This window comes from Aplidium turbinatum, chromosome 3, assembly GCF_918807975.1.
Source record: "Aplidium turbinatum chromosome 3, kaAplTurb1.1, whole genome shotgun sequence".
NCBI lineage: Eukaryota > Metazoa > Chordata > Ascidiacea > Aplousobranchia > Polyclinidae > Aplidium > Aplidium turbinatum.
Genome location: NC_137474.1, coordinates 41,586,860 through 41,606,622, shown reverse-complemented (window position 1 = coordinate 41,606,622; position 19,763 = coordinate 41,586,860). Strand labels below are relative to the sequence as shown.

Genomic DNA, 19,763 nt, shown 5'->3' with positions numbered 1-19,763 from the left:
AGGATCGCAAGGAAACAAGGAAGACCCAAGAAAATGTGGAAGAGGCAAGTTAAGGAGGGAAGCAGCATGGTGGACTTGACAAGACAGGACGCTTTAGACAGATCGATGTGGAGGCAGGGTGTGAGGGCGATTGTGGCACTTGGAGGTGAATCCGGCCACCCTTAGTAACGGGGACATCACCGGATTAAAACTGGACTACTACTACATGTCACCTTGAAATCACCAGCCCTACAACGCACTCCTAGGATGGCGGAAAAGTAGAACTCGCCTAAAGTTTGTTAAAAGCTCCGTAAACAAGCATATCTTGTTAGGTCATTTTACAACTAACCCCAACGATTCAGCATCCACGCACTCCCGGGGAACAAGTCTAGCACCCCTTAGTGATGCGTACACCTCTGGTTAAGAACCTCTGCCTTATAGTATTCTCTTCGCAATTGTAAATTCTTTGCAATTGTATTCTTCGCTAATTGTATGGCTAGTCTAAAACTTTTCTTTATTTTTGGAGAGTTATTGCATTGTATGTCGCATTGTCGCTATGTGGTGCGATGCCACAGTGGATGCGAAATGAACGGTTATTGTCATTTAAGGTCGTACAAACTGCTCTCGGCGAAGCTCAAGACCCCGATGAGATATCCGTTGCAGTGAAGGCTTTCATGTCGGCTGACCTGCCCAACGAACTGATAGAGTTGTTAGAAAAGATTGTTCTGGACAACTCTATGTTCTCTGATCACAGGTAACTGCATGGATGATCAGTTGAACACATTAAAAACAAAAGAGCTCAATGCTATGTACGAAAAGTGCGTTGAATTCTCAACTACGGTCTTCGTACGTCATAAGACCAGCAAAATCCGTCGTTTTTCAATTGATTTAACTAAAAACGACGGATTTTGCTGTCTGGGGTGTTGTGGTTAATAACTATTTGTTGCATTAGTAATTCAGGGTTGTCCAAACTTTATGGGACGCGGGACGCATTCGGCAAGGAAATTAGATCGCGGGCCGCAGTTGACATTTTTCCTCTTATACACTGTCTCACCGTACCAGATGTAAAGTAAAACACGTACATGTGTAAATGAATCTTTATATTTATCATAAAAACATATTGGGGAATAGATTAAAGAAGCTAAGATGTGAATACTACGAATAAGAGAGTTTTGGAAATTTTAAGCAACGTCAGTAGACCAGGAAACCTTAAAAATAACTGACAAGTATGAATAAGAATAAACCATAAATTTATTCGTAAAAAATATTTAAGGAAGTACGTAAAACGGTACAGTTTACTTAAAATTCAGTGAGATGGGTGTGCCTGCATTTTGGAAGCCAGCTCCTTTGTGTCAATGTCAACTGAGGTTAAGGCTAAACGAAGGCAGGCTTCGAGAGATGTTTGTTTAAGTAGATTCCTCTCTTTGGATTTAATCGACTTCATTGCGGAAAATGCTGCTTCACAAAGGTAGGTACTGCTAAACATTGACAGCAAGTGCAATCCAAAACGGCGTAAATTAGGATAATGCTCTTCAGAAAGAAGAGGCCAAAATTGAGTGATTGGCAGTGTAGCTTTGCTTAATAAAAACTGGTCACTTTGCAAGTCACACAATTCAAGCTGCAAATCGTCATCGGCTTCTAATATAGTTATAGTCAGCGGAGCATTGAATACATTGAAGTTTTTTGGATTTAGCCATCAAAAGTGATACATCATAAGAAGCAATGGTTGTAGAAGACGAAGGCTTCACTAATTGAAACATGTTTTCTTGACGCTTACGCAGGTTTGATTTGAGATCATTGAGTAGGGCTCGCCGCGCCTCACCAGTGTATTTATCATAGCCAGTGACATGAAGAGTGCTGTAGTGTCGTTGTACATTGTACTCTTTCATAACAGATATCATTTCATTACAAATTAAACATAAAACTTATATGCGGATTTTTATAAATTTACCATTTTAAGGTTGTTTTTCTAGGGTCGGCTTATATGCGAGGATATACGGTAATTTTTAAAAGTTTTCTAGAAGAGGCGGCGGGCCGCATTGAAGGAGGTCGCGGGCCGCATGCGGCCCGCGGGCCAGGCTTTGGACAACCCTGCTATTAGTTAGTGTCCGTATTTCGATTTAGAGTTGAGTTACTCAATAATGCATGTTCTCAGCGCAATGCAATACAGAGTTTTAATGGTTAATCTTTTTTCTCGATGTTATGCATATGCGATTATACGTTATATCTTGACTGCAAATCTCGACTTTGAGTCGTATTTCGTGTCGTTTCTACCCCATTCAGCAAAACTAAAGTTGCTTTTTTTACATCGCTTCAACGTCTATTTTCATCTAATGCAAAGAAGACAACTTTTGTTCTCTGGGTTGTAACTCCTGATGTCGCACAGAAACCTCCAGAACCTCCTCATCCTGACTGCCATCAAGGCGGACAGCACCCGGGTGATGGACTACATCAACCAGCTTGACAATTACGACGCTCCAGACATCGCCAACATCGCTATCCAGAACGAACTGTTCGAAGAAGCGTTCGCCATTTTCAACAAGTTCGATGTCAACACGTCAGCCATTTCGGTGGGTTGGGTTTCCCAGACTGCAAAATTCGTCATTTTTGCATTGATTCAACGTCTGCAAAATCTAAAACGGACTGAATTTGTTACCTGGACATGTGCTTCGTGCTTGTTTCACCACCTATATGTGCTGCATTTGCTTCTAGTATCTCTTACGCCTTTTCAACCTGCACAACATTCTAAGTGTGGACCCAAAATGTAGTTGTAGACCCACCAAGTAATGCGATTGTTTAACTTCAAGTTTTATCATTTTTTTCCCGTTTTTTGTTGTTCAGCTTCTATTTTGTAAAACCATAGACAGGCAAAACAAAGTCTATTGTCTGTCTAAAAAGCTTTATTATTCTATTTTTGTTTGTCCGAAACATTTCAATGATTTATGCTGAACAAAAGTAGACATATTAATTATGCCGGTATTTCTCAAATTAATCATTATTATCAACGAAAGAAAGGAAAAGTTTTTATAATAGGCACGAAGCAAAAACGAGCAAATTATATCTGTCTCGATTCGCAATTTATTTCAAATCAACTCAGAAGTTTTCAGTTCCTGAAGCAGGTGGGTTATGACGTGTGCTGTTGTCACGGTTGAGTGGTTGAACTTCCGTTCCTTGCGCAATCTTGTTCACGGTTGGTTGGCTTCCAAGTAGCCGCACTGAAGTAGTATCCTGCCGGTGAAATTTTTAGATTGTCATTGTTTCGATGTTAAATTTTGTTGAATGCAGAAACAATGTGCGATTTACTGAATTTGATGGCTGCAGGGTACAAATCGAGAAACGGAAAGCTGTCGTCTGACTATAGCAGCTGTTTTCACGGTTGCAAAGACTGTTTCCTCTATCAGCAAAACAACTGTTTTTAACACGTGTCCGATTTAAGCGGGAAACAGGGTTGCTGTTCAACTTTGCATAAAAATTGACCTTTAAACAAAACGTAATCTCAATATCAAGCAAGAAAACGATAATTTTTAATCGGTTTATCCCGAGCAACTTCTCTCCATCCAGCAACTCAGGCCTTTTTTGTTGAATCATCTGGCTGGGCGCTCGATGAGCTTGATGTTTTACTTTGATTTAACGTACGAAGACGTAGCCAATACGGCCAACTAATGTAACTCTGCAGCATCTGTGAATTTGAAATGGTGTTTTTTTATTGAAGACTGGTTAATGAAATCAGAGTCAAGTACGAAAAACTGGTCGGCGACTAACCTTCGCTACAGGCTTTCTTAGTCTGAGGAAAATTTTCGACCAAAATTATCCAGTTGGCAAACTGATCATAATCCAAACGAATTTATTTTCGCACGAGTCAGTTCATCATAAACAGCTAAAAATCGATTTCGATTAGCTAACAGCTAGATCATCTTCAGTTAAGCTGAAAGTAAACAGTCAGTCAGAAGATATTTCATTTTCTCATCATAATGTTCATTATCCCCATTCATTCCAGGTCTTGATCGAGCATGTTAATAACTTAGACCGGGCTTACGAGTTTGCCGAGAGATGCAATGAGCCAACAGTCTGGTCCCAACTGGCGCGTGCTCAGCTCAATGCTGGGATGGTGAAGGAGGCTATCGACTCCTACATCAAAGCAGATGATCCAAGCTCATACATGGAGGTTGTTGAGGCCTCCAACAAATCAGGTGGGTTCATTATGAAATGATGCAACTTTTATCCAATGTTGATACCACGCATCTAACTTAGTGCTTTTGACTTGTCAAGGTTTAAATAAAGATTTAGTTCAAGTTGACGAGAGCATAGGTTTTGTAGCATTAAGCATTGCCATTTATGATACGCCATTAAGTATCTTGCATTGACAGGGGGATTTCGGCAGGGGGTACTTTTGGGCTGGGATCCGAGATGATATTAGGGGCCCGTCACCTTTTTAAGGAACCCAGAAACTTAAAAAACCTCGTATTCTTTGAATTTATTGCGTTTTTCTTAGAAGTGTATTGATTTGGGGTCCGAAAGATCTCATTGCTACCGGGCCCAAATTATCCTCAACTGTCTTGCCATTAAATATCTTGCCAAGACACGGCTCAGTGCTCCCGTGTGGTGTCGGGTCGAGGTCCTTACGAGCGTAAATCAGACGTCCTCCCACTCGATTATGCAGCCGTTTATACCCACTCAGAAAATTAATTCTTTTCCATGTTGTTTCAGCGTGGATAGACGTTTATTTAATGTTTAGGTACTAGGTAATTTTCCGTTCCATCATGCAAATTCATTTATTTTGCAGCAAAACTTACCTCTCTTATCTTAACATTACTGGACTTTGAAATGGGTTAGAAATGGCAATTTTTCCGGCTATGACTGTCGACTTTTCAGTACTAACAATTCCTCTATAACCGAAGGAAACTGGGAGGACTTGGTTCGTTACCTCCTCATGGCCAGGAAGAAGGCCAGAGAGTCCTACGTGGAGACGGAGCTTGTGTACGCCTTTGCAAAGACGAACAGGTTGGCAGACATGGAGGAATTCATCAGTGGACCGAACAACGCCAACATCCAACAGGTGAGGATGCTTAGTTTGCTTTAATGTCATTAATTGTATCAGCAATAAGGACTGAGGAGGTATTTAGTTACAATTGCGAAACGTGAGTTAATCTTTTGTTGGGAAGACAGGATGTTTTTGTGATGGAAATTATTACGCTCAAAAAACCGTTCATTGATCTTCATTGAAAAATACTTTTGCTAAACCAGTTGTGCTAAAACAAGCTGATCTTTTCTTCAAAACAAGTTTATTTTAAGCACTTCGATTATAATGTATAGACGAGATATAAGTATTGAGCATCGTATAAGTGTTCAGGACATCACTGGAGGAGATAAACCCACTGCTCTGTTGAATACCCAGCCGAAATAAATTCATTGCCATTTTTAAAAGTTTTTTTTGTGTGACTCGACAGGGTGTTGAACCCACGCCAAACAATTCAGAGGCGGCCACCGAGCCGGTGAGATATCATGAGGCAGTCTTTAAATTGGGTTCATTTTCGCCATGAAAGCGATTCTCTGTACAACACCAGCGAAGTGTCGGCTGCATAGGCTACTGGCGATACAAACACTTAAAGGCATGCCTGAAGTTGGACACGAAAATTGGTTTTCTTGCTTTCCCGTTCATTCTAAATCTTCAGTCAGCGGCGTAAACCTGGATACGACAAAAAGTAGCGAATGTTCGTGTAGTTCAAAAAATTTATGAAATAAGTCTCTGTTTGCTCTTAGAATTCTGAAAAGAACGCATACGAAAATCGAATGGTTGAGAATTACTTTTTGTTACAAATATATGCCGTTGCGCTTTCACATTCGTTTCAAGATCAAACTTCACTTGTTTCAGGTCGGAGATCGTTGCTTCGATCAGCAAATGTACGAAGCGGCTAAGGTTCTCTTCAACAACATCTCCAACTTCGCAAGGCTCGCCTCCACCGTGGTGCATCTTGGGGAGTACCAGACTGCCGTGGACTCGGCTAGGAAGGCAAACTCAACTCGGACATGGAAAGAGGTGACCGGTTGCATTTTGTTTGCATGAATTTGTTGTTAGAAAACGTCAAGTGGACATTAACAGAGATAGTCTACTTTATGTAATAAAATCCATCCTTTTACATTGATTTAACATTTGTAGATAGAATCAATGTAAATTGGATGCTGCTACCTGGGATTGATGTTTGGCAACAACATGCGTATAAAAGATAAGGAATTGGCTTGAGGAAGCTGACGTGGTTATTATCACTGTCATTTTTTGTCATAAGCATTTTGTGGTGCAGAAATTTCGAGCGCTGTTTGTGTGAGCAAATATAGTCGGTTATTTTGTTGTAGATTTCAATCCGTCCATCTCTTGCATACAGGTTTGCTTCGCTTGCGTTGACGGCGAGGAGTTCAGGCTAGCGCAGATATGTGGCCTCCACATTGTGGTCCATGCGGATGAACTGGAGGAACTTATCAACTACTACCAGGTATGACGTTTCTACGATAACAACTTATTTAAATCATGCTGAAGAATAGTGTTTCTCTTTCGTCACATGTTGTTTGTGGGTTGAAGACTGCTGTCTTAGATTTACCTCTGATAATGTCGTTCTAAAAGGATATAAAAGATAATGTCGTTCTAAAAGGACACTTCTTTGGTGATTTCCTCCTACAAGAATACACTTCTGATGATATCCTCCGACAAGGACACCTCTGATAACATCCTCCTATAAGAACACACATCTGAGGATTCTCCTGTGAGGAGATCCACGTGTTATGATGTATTTTTTGAAGATGTAGACCTGTGAAAATATGCATATAAGAAAATATTCACCTGTGATCAAATTTATCTTTGATTATATTCTTCCGTGAGGAATCTTCCACTTTTAAGACTTCATTCTATCATCTAGGAGATTGTTAATGATTCAAATTGTTATTGAATTATTTTTGTGTTTGTTTTAAGGATCGTGGATACTTTGAGGAGTTGATCACCATGTTGGAGGCAGCTCTTGGACTGGAGCGAGCCCACATGGGAATGTTCACAGAGTTGGCGATCCTCTATTCAAAATACAAGCCACAGAAGATGAGAGAACATCTGGAACTTTTTTGGTCTCGCGTCAACATTCCAAAGGTGAGAGAAATTCCAGGTCACTTGCCGAGCATTTAATTTAAACTTGAAGACCTCTGCCCTTCTATATGTAAGAAGATTCTATTCAGTGTCTTTTTAAGTTAGAGTATAGACTAAGCAGACGTTTGGTGAACAGGTGCTCTACACAAAATTTAGAAACCGATAGCAAGTTTATTTCTAACGTTTCATCCGCCAGTGTGATTGACTTCTTCATGAATCTAGAATAAGGTCCATTTTGCACTAATTTTCACGACACCGATAAGTGTAGACATTCCTTTTCCTGTCCAGGTGCTTCGAGCGGCAGAGCAGGCCCATCTGTGGGCGGAGCTGGTCTTCTTGTACGACAAATACGAGGAGTATGACAATGCGATCGTAACAATGATGGCTCATCCTACTGACGCTTGGAAAGAAAGCCAATACAAGGACATCATCACAAAGGTCAATTGTGCTTGTATATGATCATTGCTTTCGTCACAATGTCAATATTGTATTGATGTGTTATTTCGGAGCGGTCCATTTTAAGTGAATCTCGATTCCTCTTTCATGCTTAGAAAGTGTGTTCAAGTATTACACGAGGCTCTCAGGGTTACCGTACGTTATACCTTGGGTTGGGGAAACCACGAAAATGCTGCTATGTGATGTTTGAACAAGCCCAAAGTCTTTGTCGCTTTCAGTTGTGAGGCAACAAAAGTTTTGAACTTAAAAGGTTATTTTTTAGACATTCGATAGATAATAACATTAAAACCCCGTAAATACGACCTACCTTGTATCGTAACTAACATCTGTTTACCGAGGCTGTTTGATTGCCAGGGTGAACAAAAGATCATAAAATACACAGGAAGACATATAGCCGGTGTTTCTATTGCGATTTTTACACATCACGCTGAACCTTTTATCAACTGCAGGTCGCCAACATTGAGCTGTATTACAAATCCCTGCAATTCTACTTGGACTACAAACCGATGCTGATCAACGATTTGCTCAACATCTTGACTCCGCGCATGGACCACACCAGAGCGGTTGCTTTCTTCCGCAAGGTCTATCGGCTGCCACTGGTGAAGCCATACCTCCGTTCAGTGCAGAGCCACAATAACAAGGTAGTTTGTGGACGTGAAGTTTCGTGGCTGCTTGTTAAGGCTCAATTGTATCCCAGACACAGATTTGCTGTCCGGGATCTGTGTCTTGAGAATGATAAATTACACAAAATGGAATATAGTTTGTAGCCGTAGCATGTCTTGTACTTGCTATTATGTTGCTTTAAGGTTTTGATGTAAAACAATAACTCATAAAGTCCATTCAAAGCAATATTATGGTAATGCTGATTGCTGTTCTAGCAAGAAAATAATAACGTTCTCTGCCAATTTGACGAAGCAGAAAAATACGGGTTTATTTTCCTGACAAAATATTCCGAGACAAAAATCATTTAAACCTTCGCTTCTTCAGGCCATTAATGAAGCTCTGAATGATCTCCTGATTGAAGAAGAGGATTACGCCGGACTGAGGACATCCATTGATGCTTATGACAACTTTGACACTATCGTCCTTGCTCAGGTATGTCCCGACTAGTTCCTCCGGCTATGCAATGTAGTGGGTGGGTCATCAGCTTCCTATCCTGCACCCTGGGTTGATACCCGGGAATCTGGGTTGATACTCGGTGATCTGGTTGATACCCGGTGATCTGGGTTGATACCCGGTGATCTGGTTGATACCCGTGGATCTGGGTTGATACCCGGTAATCTGGTTGATACTCGGGGATCTGGGTTGATACCCGGTGATTTGGGTTGATACTCGTTGATTTGGGTTGATACTCGTTGATCTGGGTTGATACTCGGTGATCTGGTTGATACCCGGGGATCTGGGTTGATACCCGTTGATCTGGGTTGATACCCGGTGATCTGGGTTGATACCCGGTGATTTGGGTTGATACTTGTTGATCTGGGTTGATACCCGGTGATCTGGGTTGATACCCGGTGATCTGGGTTGATACCTGGTAATCTGGGTTGATACCCGGTGATCTGGGTTGATACCCGGTGATGGTAGGGTGTAAACCGCCACTCACTTTCATGCCACTCACTTTCATCAAGGAGCATTTCAAGAGAAATACCAATGGGGGTTGTTTTGATTATTGGGGATCATCTCCCAAAGTTTCGTAGACTGTTGTTTGATCAACTGTCGCTTCATTATTATTCAAAACTTATTACTATAGTAACTTATTGGTTTTAAACAATTGGATTTTGGATCGTGCATAAACGCATCAAATCTATATGTGAACTGAAAGTAATGCTGACCAACCAAAGTAATTACAATGCACATTAACAAAACTACAACGTCTACTGAGAATAACTTTGAAATCAATGCAAGTTTGAAACTCGTTATTTCCGCCACCATAAGCAAAGGTTATTCATTCAGTTTTGGATGAATTAAAATCTTGTTTTATCACCGCAGAGGTTGGAGAAACACGAATTGATTGAGTTCCGTCGTATAGCCGCCTACCTGTACAAGGGGAACAATCGATGGCGACAATCCGTTGAACTATGCAAGAAAGACCTTCTTTACAAGGTGTGTGGCAATTTCAGATGTTCTTTTCTGAAGCTAGTGCACGACCAAGCATTCTGTGCCACTCTTGTCTTTACTCCGTCAGAAAATCAGTTCTGTGACAGCTAAAAATAACTGATGCGTTGACTGAGTGGGGTCTTCACGTTGAAGTTATATGACAGCTTCAGTATGCCGGTCATCGTTTTGACTGGATGGATGTAGAAACATCATTAGAACATTATCACCCGCCACTTTGATGTATGGCAATTACGGTATAACAGAGGGTTAAGGATTAAGGTTCCATACATCTATGTAAAATAAAAGTAAAGTTTTTTAGGTTTGAAAACGTTGTACCAACGTATGATGACGTTAAATTGATGCAAAACGGCGACTTGTGGCATCTGGGTAATAGCCTGGCTGCTTATTGGTCTGAAAAATATTTAATCGTGCATCTTTTTCCAGGATGCTATGACGTACGCCGGCGAGTCACGTGACACGGAGTTGGCAGAAGATTTGCTTGAGTGGTTTTTGGACCGGAAGAGATTCGAATGCTTCAGTGCATGTCTGTACACGTGCTACGACCTTTTACGGCCGGACGTAGTGCTGGAGCAAGCTTGGCGTTACGGCATCGTAGACTATGCTATGCCTTTCCTTATACAGACCATGCGGGAATATGTAACGAGGGTAAGCCAAGACCTTATTCGTTTTGTCAATTAAAGTTAACTGAAAGCCCAACATTTGCATCTCGTGTACCAGACAACTGCTGTATAATGTATTCTATACAAGGTATTTAGTAGTTTTGCCAAATGCTACGCTGCACTCAGTGGCCTAACATAGTTTAAAATTGTATCAATGGAACGTTTAAAGTTGAAAATAATCGATGAGCCCAAACAATACACCTATAGCGGGCGATTTTTGATAGACTGACATCAACTGACTTAATTTCAATTGTTTGTTACGTTCCAGTTGTTTAATTGTTACGTTATAATTGTTTGTTACGTTCCAGTTGTTTAATTGTTACGTTATAATTGTTTGTTACGTTCCAGTTGTTTAATTGTTACGTTATAATTGTTTGTTACGTTCCAGTTGTTTAATTGTTACGTTATAATTGTTTGTTACGTTCCAGTTGTTTAATTGTTACGTTATAATTGTTTGTTACGTTCCAGTTGTTTAATTGTTACGTTATAATTGTTTGTTACGTTTCAGTTGTTTAATTGTTACGTTATAATTGTTTGTTACGTTCCAGTTGTTTAATTGTTACGTTATAATTGTTTGTTACGTTCCAGTTGTTTAATTGTTACGTTATAATTGTTTGTTACGTTTCAGTTGTTTAATTGTTACGTTATAATTGTTTGTTACGTTCCAGTTGTTTAATTGTTACGTTATAATTGTTTGTTACGTTCCAGTTGTTTAATTGTTACGTTATAATTGTTTGTTACGTTCCAGTTGGACAAGTTGGAGACGTCGGAGAACGTCCGCAAGCAGGAGGAAGAACAAACAGAAAACAATCCCATTGTCTATGGTGAGTCATGTCTCTCTTACAGTTCATTGCTTAATCTTCCCTAGCAAGGTATGCCCAACTATCAACAAATTTGTTTGCTACACATCGTTTGTAGTACGATTATTATGACATAAAAATTGTTATGAGGCAATCCCAAACCATTGATTCCGTTATACCTGCGCTCATGTTTCCTGATGTGGTGCAGCCAGCAAGCACATTTAAAACCGTCAACTGTCAATCATTAAAGCGATCATTCGTTAAATTCTAGTTTAAGTTAGGGCAGTGGCGGATCCACGGGGGTGATCGCACCCCCCTAAATCACAGAAAAGCAACTGTATTCAATTCATGATGCATTTGCAAGGACATATTAATGTGGAACTGCACATCATTGTGTTTTGTTAAAACCCCACCCCTATGACTACTTGCTAGATCCGCCCCTGTTAGGAGGATTGCACCAGATGTCACTCACATGTTCGCATGGATCAGATACATGTAGGCCCGTGGTTGCACAGTTGCACAACCTAAAGTTGCCCTTTTTACATCGTTTCAATGTAGCCTCTTCTGACTTTGAAGCGGTGTTAAGAAAGTTGAAAGTTTTGTTGGCTGAGAAATATATTCTTACGTTTCCAGAATTAAACATTTTCTCGGTCGGCTGGTAATAGAATTTGTTTGCAAAAGTTCGTTCAACTTTATTGTGAACTGTTGATTTGTTCTCATGGCAACTGATTGTTTGCAGATAATCCTCAATTGATGATTACCGCCGGACCTAGCTACCCTCAACCAGGTTTTGTGGCCCCTGGAATGGCTCCGCAAATGCCCCCACAAATGCCCCCTCAGCAAATGGGGATGCCAGGCGCGGCCCCCGGCATGATGCCAGGCCAGGGATACATGGGGATGTGATCAAGTTTACAACCAGTGTATCATCGAATTAACGTTAAGTTACGTCGTGCAAACGACTCGAAAGTGCAAGATTGTGTAAATATATTTGCTTTTCTTTATACTATCGTTGTTGTAGATCAATTTATTATGAAGACACAATTGGCATATATTTGAACTGATTCAAGAAAATTTTGCCAAAACCACCACATAAATTGACGTGGTGTGTTCTCAGACAGCAAAATCGGTCATTTTTATATTGGTTTAGCGTCTTCAGACGTTGAATCAACGTAAAAATGACCGATTTTGCTATCTGGGTTTCTGTAAACCTATTTCAATCGTATGCATATGAATTGCAGCCTGTATAACAATAAAGTTAGTTTGCTTTTGTGTCCGGTATTTATGTTGCTCAAAAAAATTTGGCTTAATTTATTTTAGAAGGTTTACGTTTTCATTATGCTGTATCACCATGCAACCTACTATGAGCTAACAATGAGATGTTCACATTTTTACCTTATCAAGTAAAAGATCTGTTTTGCTGAGACTTAATTGGCAGTGTTGCCATTTGAATTTTTGTGTAATTTGTTGCTCTGTATCTCCATCTAATGTCATGTTATGTTTATAAATCATATAATCTTTCGCCGACCGCGAGGGGAGCGTTTGTAAATATACTGGATGGAATTATTACACAACGTCGACCCGTCTTGTAAAAGTGTTTTTTTAAATTGATTTCGAGATGTCGAATCGACGTAAAAATAGCTGCTTTTTCAAGTTGGAAATTAAGTATATTTCAGTGATCATAAACTATTCCATCGTGTATTGACCCGCAGTGTATTTGTTTTCCGCACATGGTTTAAGGGAAAAGCTTCTTTTGAATCAAAATCGAAAGCTTGAGGGTGTTTCAGATATCAGTTCCTCCGATGACGTAGGAAATGGCGTCATAAAGGTCCGGATACCAAGGTTGGTAATGTGGCTGATCTGTCTCAAAAGTATCACCGCTCTGCTGCAATGTTTTTCACAAAAATGACACAGGAAACACTGTCAGTGTCAGCAATGAAGCGGCAAACAGTAGTTTTGCACACGCAACTTCAAACGGAAATAAGGGCCGTTGTCAGGCTAGGGCAGAACACTCGCAAGTGTGATAGCATTTCAGTTCAGTTTTTTTTTATTTCTGACCATCACAACGAAAAAACAATATATATCACACGTAGCAGAGGTCAAGAAAAGGTAGAAGCGACAAAACGCGGACGTTATAACGTGCATGATACCAAAACAGGACTATCAGTTTAAAATATGGCACGGTCGCAACACCTTAGCAAGAGTTAGACAATAGGCTACACATTTTAGGGGCTTTGCTCCTACCTGTGATTACAGCCCAAACGAAAATCATAATCAAGTAAAAATTGCTGTTACGCAAGATTGTGGTATTTGGAATTTTTCTTTAGACATGAGAAAATCTTGACAAGCTAAAAGGCTTTGAACCACTGACGCAGGCTTTGTCAGTGTCACCGCAACAACATTTTCTATTGTGATAAGTTGTAGGCTACTGTATATAAATTCATTCAAGATGGTGCAGGTATCGTACGACTCTTGACTGGCTTTGTGCTCCGTCCGTCTATTGCACATTATAGACTTCCACCGACCTATAAAAGAATAAAAAAAAACTCCAACCTGGTGAGTTGCTTGTTTTTTTTTATACAACTTGCTGGCAAGCATCACCAGTTTTTTGTGACGTCAGATATAATAATGATACAAGCACTCTTCGAGAGTGCTGTTTGTTTGAACAGTTTCTAACACTTTGATGAAAAGAGTAAACTTAGTTGTTGAATAGGCTACCTCTCAAGGAACATCTGGTCAGCTTCACGCGTAATTTCAACTTACCAGCAGGTGGCGCTAATGAGTCATTGGACAACCAATTCTCAAGACTTGCATTTGTCCTGCTGCGACGTTGAATCAATGTAAAAAAGACTGTATTCTGGCTGGGTCTTCCATAACCTGTATACATAAAAAAAACATCATGGGTTGGCTTTGTGAGTGGGTTTAACTTGTTATGAATAGCCTACTTTTGATAAATTCGTAAAGCCGGGCGCAGATTAGATTATAAATAGCTTGTAACTAACGCAGCTTGTTTTATAATTCTTTTATCTCTCATATACCCTACTCTAAGTTTCTTAAAAAAAATAGATTCGTTTTTATCACGTAAAATGTTATTAGCTTTGTCAGTCAACTTAAATCACGCAGAAAAACAAGGTGACTTGTTGGCAAGAAATATTTAAATTGTCAGAAACACCGCATCAGTCCACGTTACGGAACTGAAGGAAAGTCATCGGTGTGTGGTTCTTCAAATTTTATAATATAATTTCTGGGACTTTTTCAAAAGACGGTTGACAAAGCCGCAGCTTTTAAAAGAAATACAAGACTTTCACAAACAGATTCAACAGATATGGCGAGGGAAAGAGATTATGAAACTTATATGCATACAACAAGAACTGCCCACAAACATGCAGTGCTTGTTTACTAATTTCTAAAGCTGAATTAAAGCCTATCCGCGAAAGTACGAAGATAAAAAATAAAAAGGTGAAAAATATTAGCTTTCTTGTAAATAAGTTGCATGTAAATATTAGACCTTCTAAAACACAGCCAGTTCCTCGAAAAAAAAATGACATCAGCTTAAATAAAGCGTTGTTAGGTTGATCGTTATCTCAGGCCAAAAAGTCACACCCCTATAAAAATAGAGCACATGATGTGAACATTGGCACAGGGGCGGATCCAGTAAGTAGGCGTAGGGGAGAGGGGGGAATTTCAGCAAAACACAATGATGTGTAGGTAGGTCTATATTAATCCGATCTTGCAAATACTCTGTAAATAAAGTTACTTTTCTGTGTTTTAAGTGTGGTGACCACCCCAATCTCCCCCCCCCCCCCCTGACTCCACCACTGCACTGGCAGTAGCAGAATTTTTTTACGCCGACAAATTGCACTAAACAATTTTGATTTAATAGCCTTCTGTTGTAGCCACATTTAGAGATGCAACCCAATAACCCAAACCAGTGTTTTAAAGCTTTTTTTTAGTGACAAAATAGACAGTAACGCAACATCCCCGTTATTCAATGGTATATGATGAGTTTTCATAAACATCTTCTATATCAGTCTGAAATCGTAAATTAATCTTTTGGAACAAGCTAGGCTTAGCCTGAAACGAAAACTCATTTAGCTGGCATTGTGAGATCTGGTTCAAACCAGCTTCACCAGTTCAAACTAGTCGAGATCATTTACTCTTAGAACAAATTCGCTTAAATTTTGCACAAAAAAAAACTTTTGTTTAAACTTCGATATTTGCGGTTCTTGACGTCAATCGAACACGCTAGAGCTTTTCGAAATATAAATGTTTGCGTCATTGCCTTTCCAGCCTGTAGCTCAAACACACTTGTTGAGCTTATACAGGGTGGTCACTAGAAAAGCAGAAAATTTGAAGATCAAATTAAATGATGAATAAAATGTGTGCTCACTCATTTCTATTTTAACATGTTTTTATTTCTTTTAGGTTCTAGGTTCTTTTACGTTGTTTTTTTAAGCTTGGATTTCTAGGTTAAGACAATGCTCTGAAGTACAAGGACGACATTTTGAACATCTATAAGTGTAATATACCATATGCCTTCAAAAAACTTTGTAAAAGTTATTCTTTGTAAAAATAAATAACAGTTTGACAAATTTTCTGCTTTTCTAGCGACCACCCTGTATATATAAAAAAAAATTCCGCTACTGTTCTGATTTTGTCCGCCACGATAGCTCAGTTGGTTAGCGCGTGGCTTCGTGAACGAAGAAGCTTTGATCAATCGGCGCTGGTTCGACTATCAGGGTGTGCACGTAAGCAACGCATTCCAAGGACTGCTTTCCGTCTGATGGCATTCAGCGGCACCTAATGGATGGAATAATTTCCTGGCAACAGCACTTCAACAATCGGAAACTTTACTCTGTCAATCTCGGTAACCGGCCCTGCGTCAACAGCCTCTACAAGCATGCGAAACTATCAGGAATAACTTTTTAAGGCTTTGTCAGTCCGAGGATGAAGATTCAAAACCAAACCAATTTCATTAATTTTTAACTGATTTCTATCTTAAGAAAGCCACGTTTATCAGTTTTTGTTCAAGCACTTCCATCTGAAACTCACATATTAAAACCCATGACTACCAATGAGACTTAGCTTAGGCTAGGCTATGAGTCTAAATTAGTTCTTTCTTTTTAATCTGTGGAAAGATTATAAGGGATCGGCAGCATTAGGTTGAAACAGATCGTTTAATCTACACTTGTGAAAGTTTGTTAGTTATTTATCAAGTAATCTAGTGTATATATGGCAGTACTTCGGAACGAAGATAGCAGCTTAAAAATCACGTCATTTGTAAGCTCTCTTATGGCTGAAACGTCCAATGCGTGACAGACAAGCGCAACCGCAACGATAACATGTAAAGCCTGCCACAGGTGATGATCGAAAATTCGGAAGGTTTTGTCTATTGCGACGCTTTTCCTCTTGGGTGGTGATACTCGTTTCTTCACACTTGGAGACGGTCTCATGCACAGTGAGCTTCCACGCATCTTTATCTTCTGCAAAGTTAATCCAATGTCGAGTGTCTAAGTTGCATAATTTCATTGACTTTTTTAGGGTGTCTTAGAAGCGCTTTCTGGGGGCACCAACATTGCGGTGGCCGGTGGAAAGCTTTTCAAATAAGGTGATCTTGGGAAGTGTGTGATAAGCAATAAGCTGTATGCATACTTATATAGTAAGTTAGGGTGAACAATAACTATTTAATATTTACTCAGTATTCCATATTTATGTTGAAGTATGTGGAACTTTCATCAAAACTCCTCTTTGTTGTGGGTCCATTAATGCTGAAGTGCTGAACGTTCCCGTTGAACGAAAGCAATAACAGCTGCCGTACTTCGATAACAAATCGCCTTTTTTGAAAGTACACAATCGAAAATGAAGAAATTGAATTCATTTTCAGGAAATGTTTCAAATCCTGAACTTGCTCATCTTCAGTGTAAAAAGAAAATTTTCGAAATAACCGTCAATAGCAATTGAGTCTACAAACACTTTACTGTGCCAGGAGGAAGGAATATTTCTATCTTTAATTTTTAGAACTAAAGAATAATTATACTTTTTATAACTTTATTCGAATGTGACATCAGTCTCTAAAGTCTAAATAGTTTTATCTTCCTTAGATGGTTAACGTGGTGGGATGGCGCAACGGATAAGGCGTTGGCTTTCCAATTATGCAAACCTGGTTCGACTCCCGGCTTCAGCTGGTTGTTGAAAAACACCGCTCACCTCTACCCAGGGTGTAATAAATTGGGTGGGCGTAGTTGCTGAAGTAAAGGCGGCCGAGAGAAAGGAACTGGCCACCCTACTCTCCTTAGTGCCGAAGGCTCAGTACAATGAGAACCTTATCTTCTCATACCCGACACTTGAATCAAGTATGGGACCCCCCTTTACCTTTACCTAGATGGTTAAAGATATAGTGGTATTGCAATATATTTATATTAAATATCGTCCTGTGAAAATGATTAAGACAATAAAGTCCATCAACTGTTGAGAAGACAGAACATTAAAACTTCTAAAGTAGCTCTTTAATCATTTCCTTTTTTAAGTTTAATTAAATATTCTGTTTCATAACCACAAACGGCCTATACGTTCAATTCGTAATTCTCACTGCACAACCGATGATTGATCTACCTGGTCAATTATGCTAATTCATTCGTTAGCAAGGGCATCAACTAACACAGCTACATAATTAGTGGTAATTTTGCTGAATCGTTAAATTCAATTTAAGTGCCGAAATATTGGTTCATGAAACTCTAAACAGAACAAACTGTGAGGTGTTTATGGCTTGGCACTAGATCTCATGAATATGCACGGAAATTTTTTACGAGTCAGTCCGAAAATTGACTTGTTTTGTGAATCCCTCATTTACATACAAATTTTCTTTGAACTGAGCGAGACAATTTACTGGTTACCATCTCAAGCTTATGGGATAACAAAACCAACAGCTAACCGAGCTAAACCGAGTTATGTCGCCATTTTGAAACAGAATTAGTCGGCTGAGTTGTAGAATCTAGTTACACACGAAATAGCCTCAAAACTAGGATGTAAATCTATCTATCGCATTTAAAAATAATACTGCATATGTTTCAGTTTATTAAATATACAATTTCTGTAAAGAATATAATTTTTTCTTTTAAAGTTTTCATACAGGGTTTGATTTTTCGACAGTAATAACAATCAGTAGCCTACCAAATAATTTAAACAGTTTTAATTATTCATAGTGATTTTCATGATATCTTTTTGAAAAACAGTTTTAACGAAATTAACAAATACGTAAAATTGGGAATTCTTTAAATGCATTTCAATCTTTCATATGGTCTTTTTTACTTGCCTTAGTTTAATTACTTTTGTTACTTTTTTTTTACAACAAAATATTTTTCCTGATTTGGTTTCTTTTTCGAAATTTTGTAAACCAATATAAAATCTCACAAGCTTTCTAGACAGTAAATCAAACATATTTTACATTGATTCAACGTCTGCAGACGTTGAATCAATGTGAAGTTGATTTGCTATATGGGTTCATATCACACCAAGTTGTAATCTTCATGCCTATCAAAAGTTGTATGAGAATACGTTTATTTTTTAAAAACATGGTATACACTTTGAATTCATAAACCTTTAAAGGATTATAGCCAAACTTTTTGATCAGAGCAAAACCTATTCCAGTGCCCCAGTAATTTATGTTAACTCTTTTAAAATGTTGCTCTTCCTTTATTACGAATAAACTTTTTAAACTTTTTCTGTCATTAAAAATATTAAAGTTTATCACGGCAATGAAGTAGCGTTATTAGCAAGCACCAGGAAAAGTAACATTAACACCCGTATTGTTGCAATGATGTATGTAGGCTACCTTACATTTTTGTACAAGAACAACTCCCATGTTTTTTTTCAGTTCTTCGTCTTGACTGGCGACTGTTGAATAATTGTTTGAAAGGCCTTCACTGCTCGTTCTCGGACAGTTCTGAAATCAAACATTGAGTTTTAGTTTTCTTCAATTAGAACACATGAAACTTTTTAAATAGTCTTTTAGAAACAAGTAACTTTGTACATAAAAATCCTTTAGTGGGTCAATTAACTTGTCACTTATCAGTTTGAAATGTTCTCTACTTTAAGTTTTGAATTGAATTTTTCATAAAACGTTTAATGTTGATCACAAAATACAATTTGGCATATCCAGTATGAGAAACAGTTAGAAAATTGAGATAGGAAATTAAAATACTTTTCGGCAGGTGTTTATAAGGAAAACTGTTAAAATGCAACATGTTCTTCAAAACTTGCTATACAGAATTAAAAATTGTAATTTCATCAGTAGCAATGACTTTAGCTTATACAAAAGTCATGATTTATGGATACTTATTGCAAATGAAACAGTTTATAGGCAGAATTGCATTATCATTTTAACTACATTTTTACTGATTAATCAATTATTTCATAATGTCTGTGGTTCAGTGGCAATTCAATTGACTGATTTTACTCACCGTTGAAGTCCAATCTTTTTTCAGCTTTTCTTGTTCAGCTCATTGTCTCAGCCCATTTTCTATAACATGCAAATCAAAACATAAACACAGAAATTAGCAGACAGTTAATACTTAATTTTATATGACTTAATGGTTAATTTTATTGACTTAATACTTGATTTCATATGAC

General features: G+C 38.7%; 1 protein-coding gene across 1 annotated transcript in view; it reads left to right on the top strand.

Annotated features, from left to right (window-relative positions):
* Nucleotides 1–12,834, top strand: part of LOC145767383 (clathrin heavy chain 1-like) — a 29,328-nt gene extending 16,494 nt beyond the window's left edge. The window contains exons 20-33 of the mRNA XM_082579193.1: nt 588–733; nt 2,366–2,549; nt 3,977–4,169; nt 4,878–5,035; nt 5,852–6,016; nt 6,360–6,467; nt 6,941–7,108; nt 7,394–7,543; nt 8,011–8,202; nt 8,549–8,656; nt 9,551–9,664; nt 10,103–10,324; nt 11,087–11,162; nt 11,878–12,834. Coding sequence (XP_082435319.1) covers nt 588–733; nt 2,366–2,549; nt 3,977–4,169; nt 4,878–5,035; nt 5,852–6,016; nt 6,360–6,467; nt 6,941–7,108; nt 7,394–7,543; nt 8,011–8,202; nt 8,549–8,656; nt 9,551–9,664; nt 10,103–10,324; nt 11,087–11,162; nt 11,878–12,041 — 2,148 coding nt within the window. The 3' untranslated portion in view covers nt 12,042–12,834. The remainder of the gene's footprint in view (nt 1–587; nt 734–2,365; nt 2,550–3,976; nt 4,170–4,877; nt 5,036–5,851; nt 6,017–6,359; nt 6,468–6,940; nt 7,109–7,393; nt 7,544–8,010; nt 8,203–8,548; nt 8,657–9,550; nt 9,665–10,102; nt 10,325–11,086; nt 11,163–11,877) is intronic.
* Nucleotides 12,835–19,763: the final 6,929 nt, after the last annotated feature.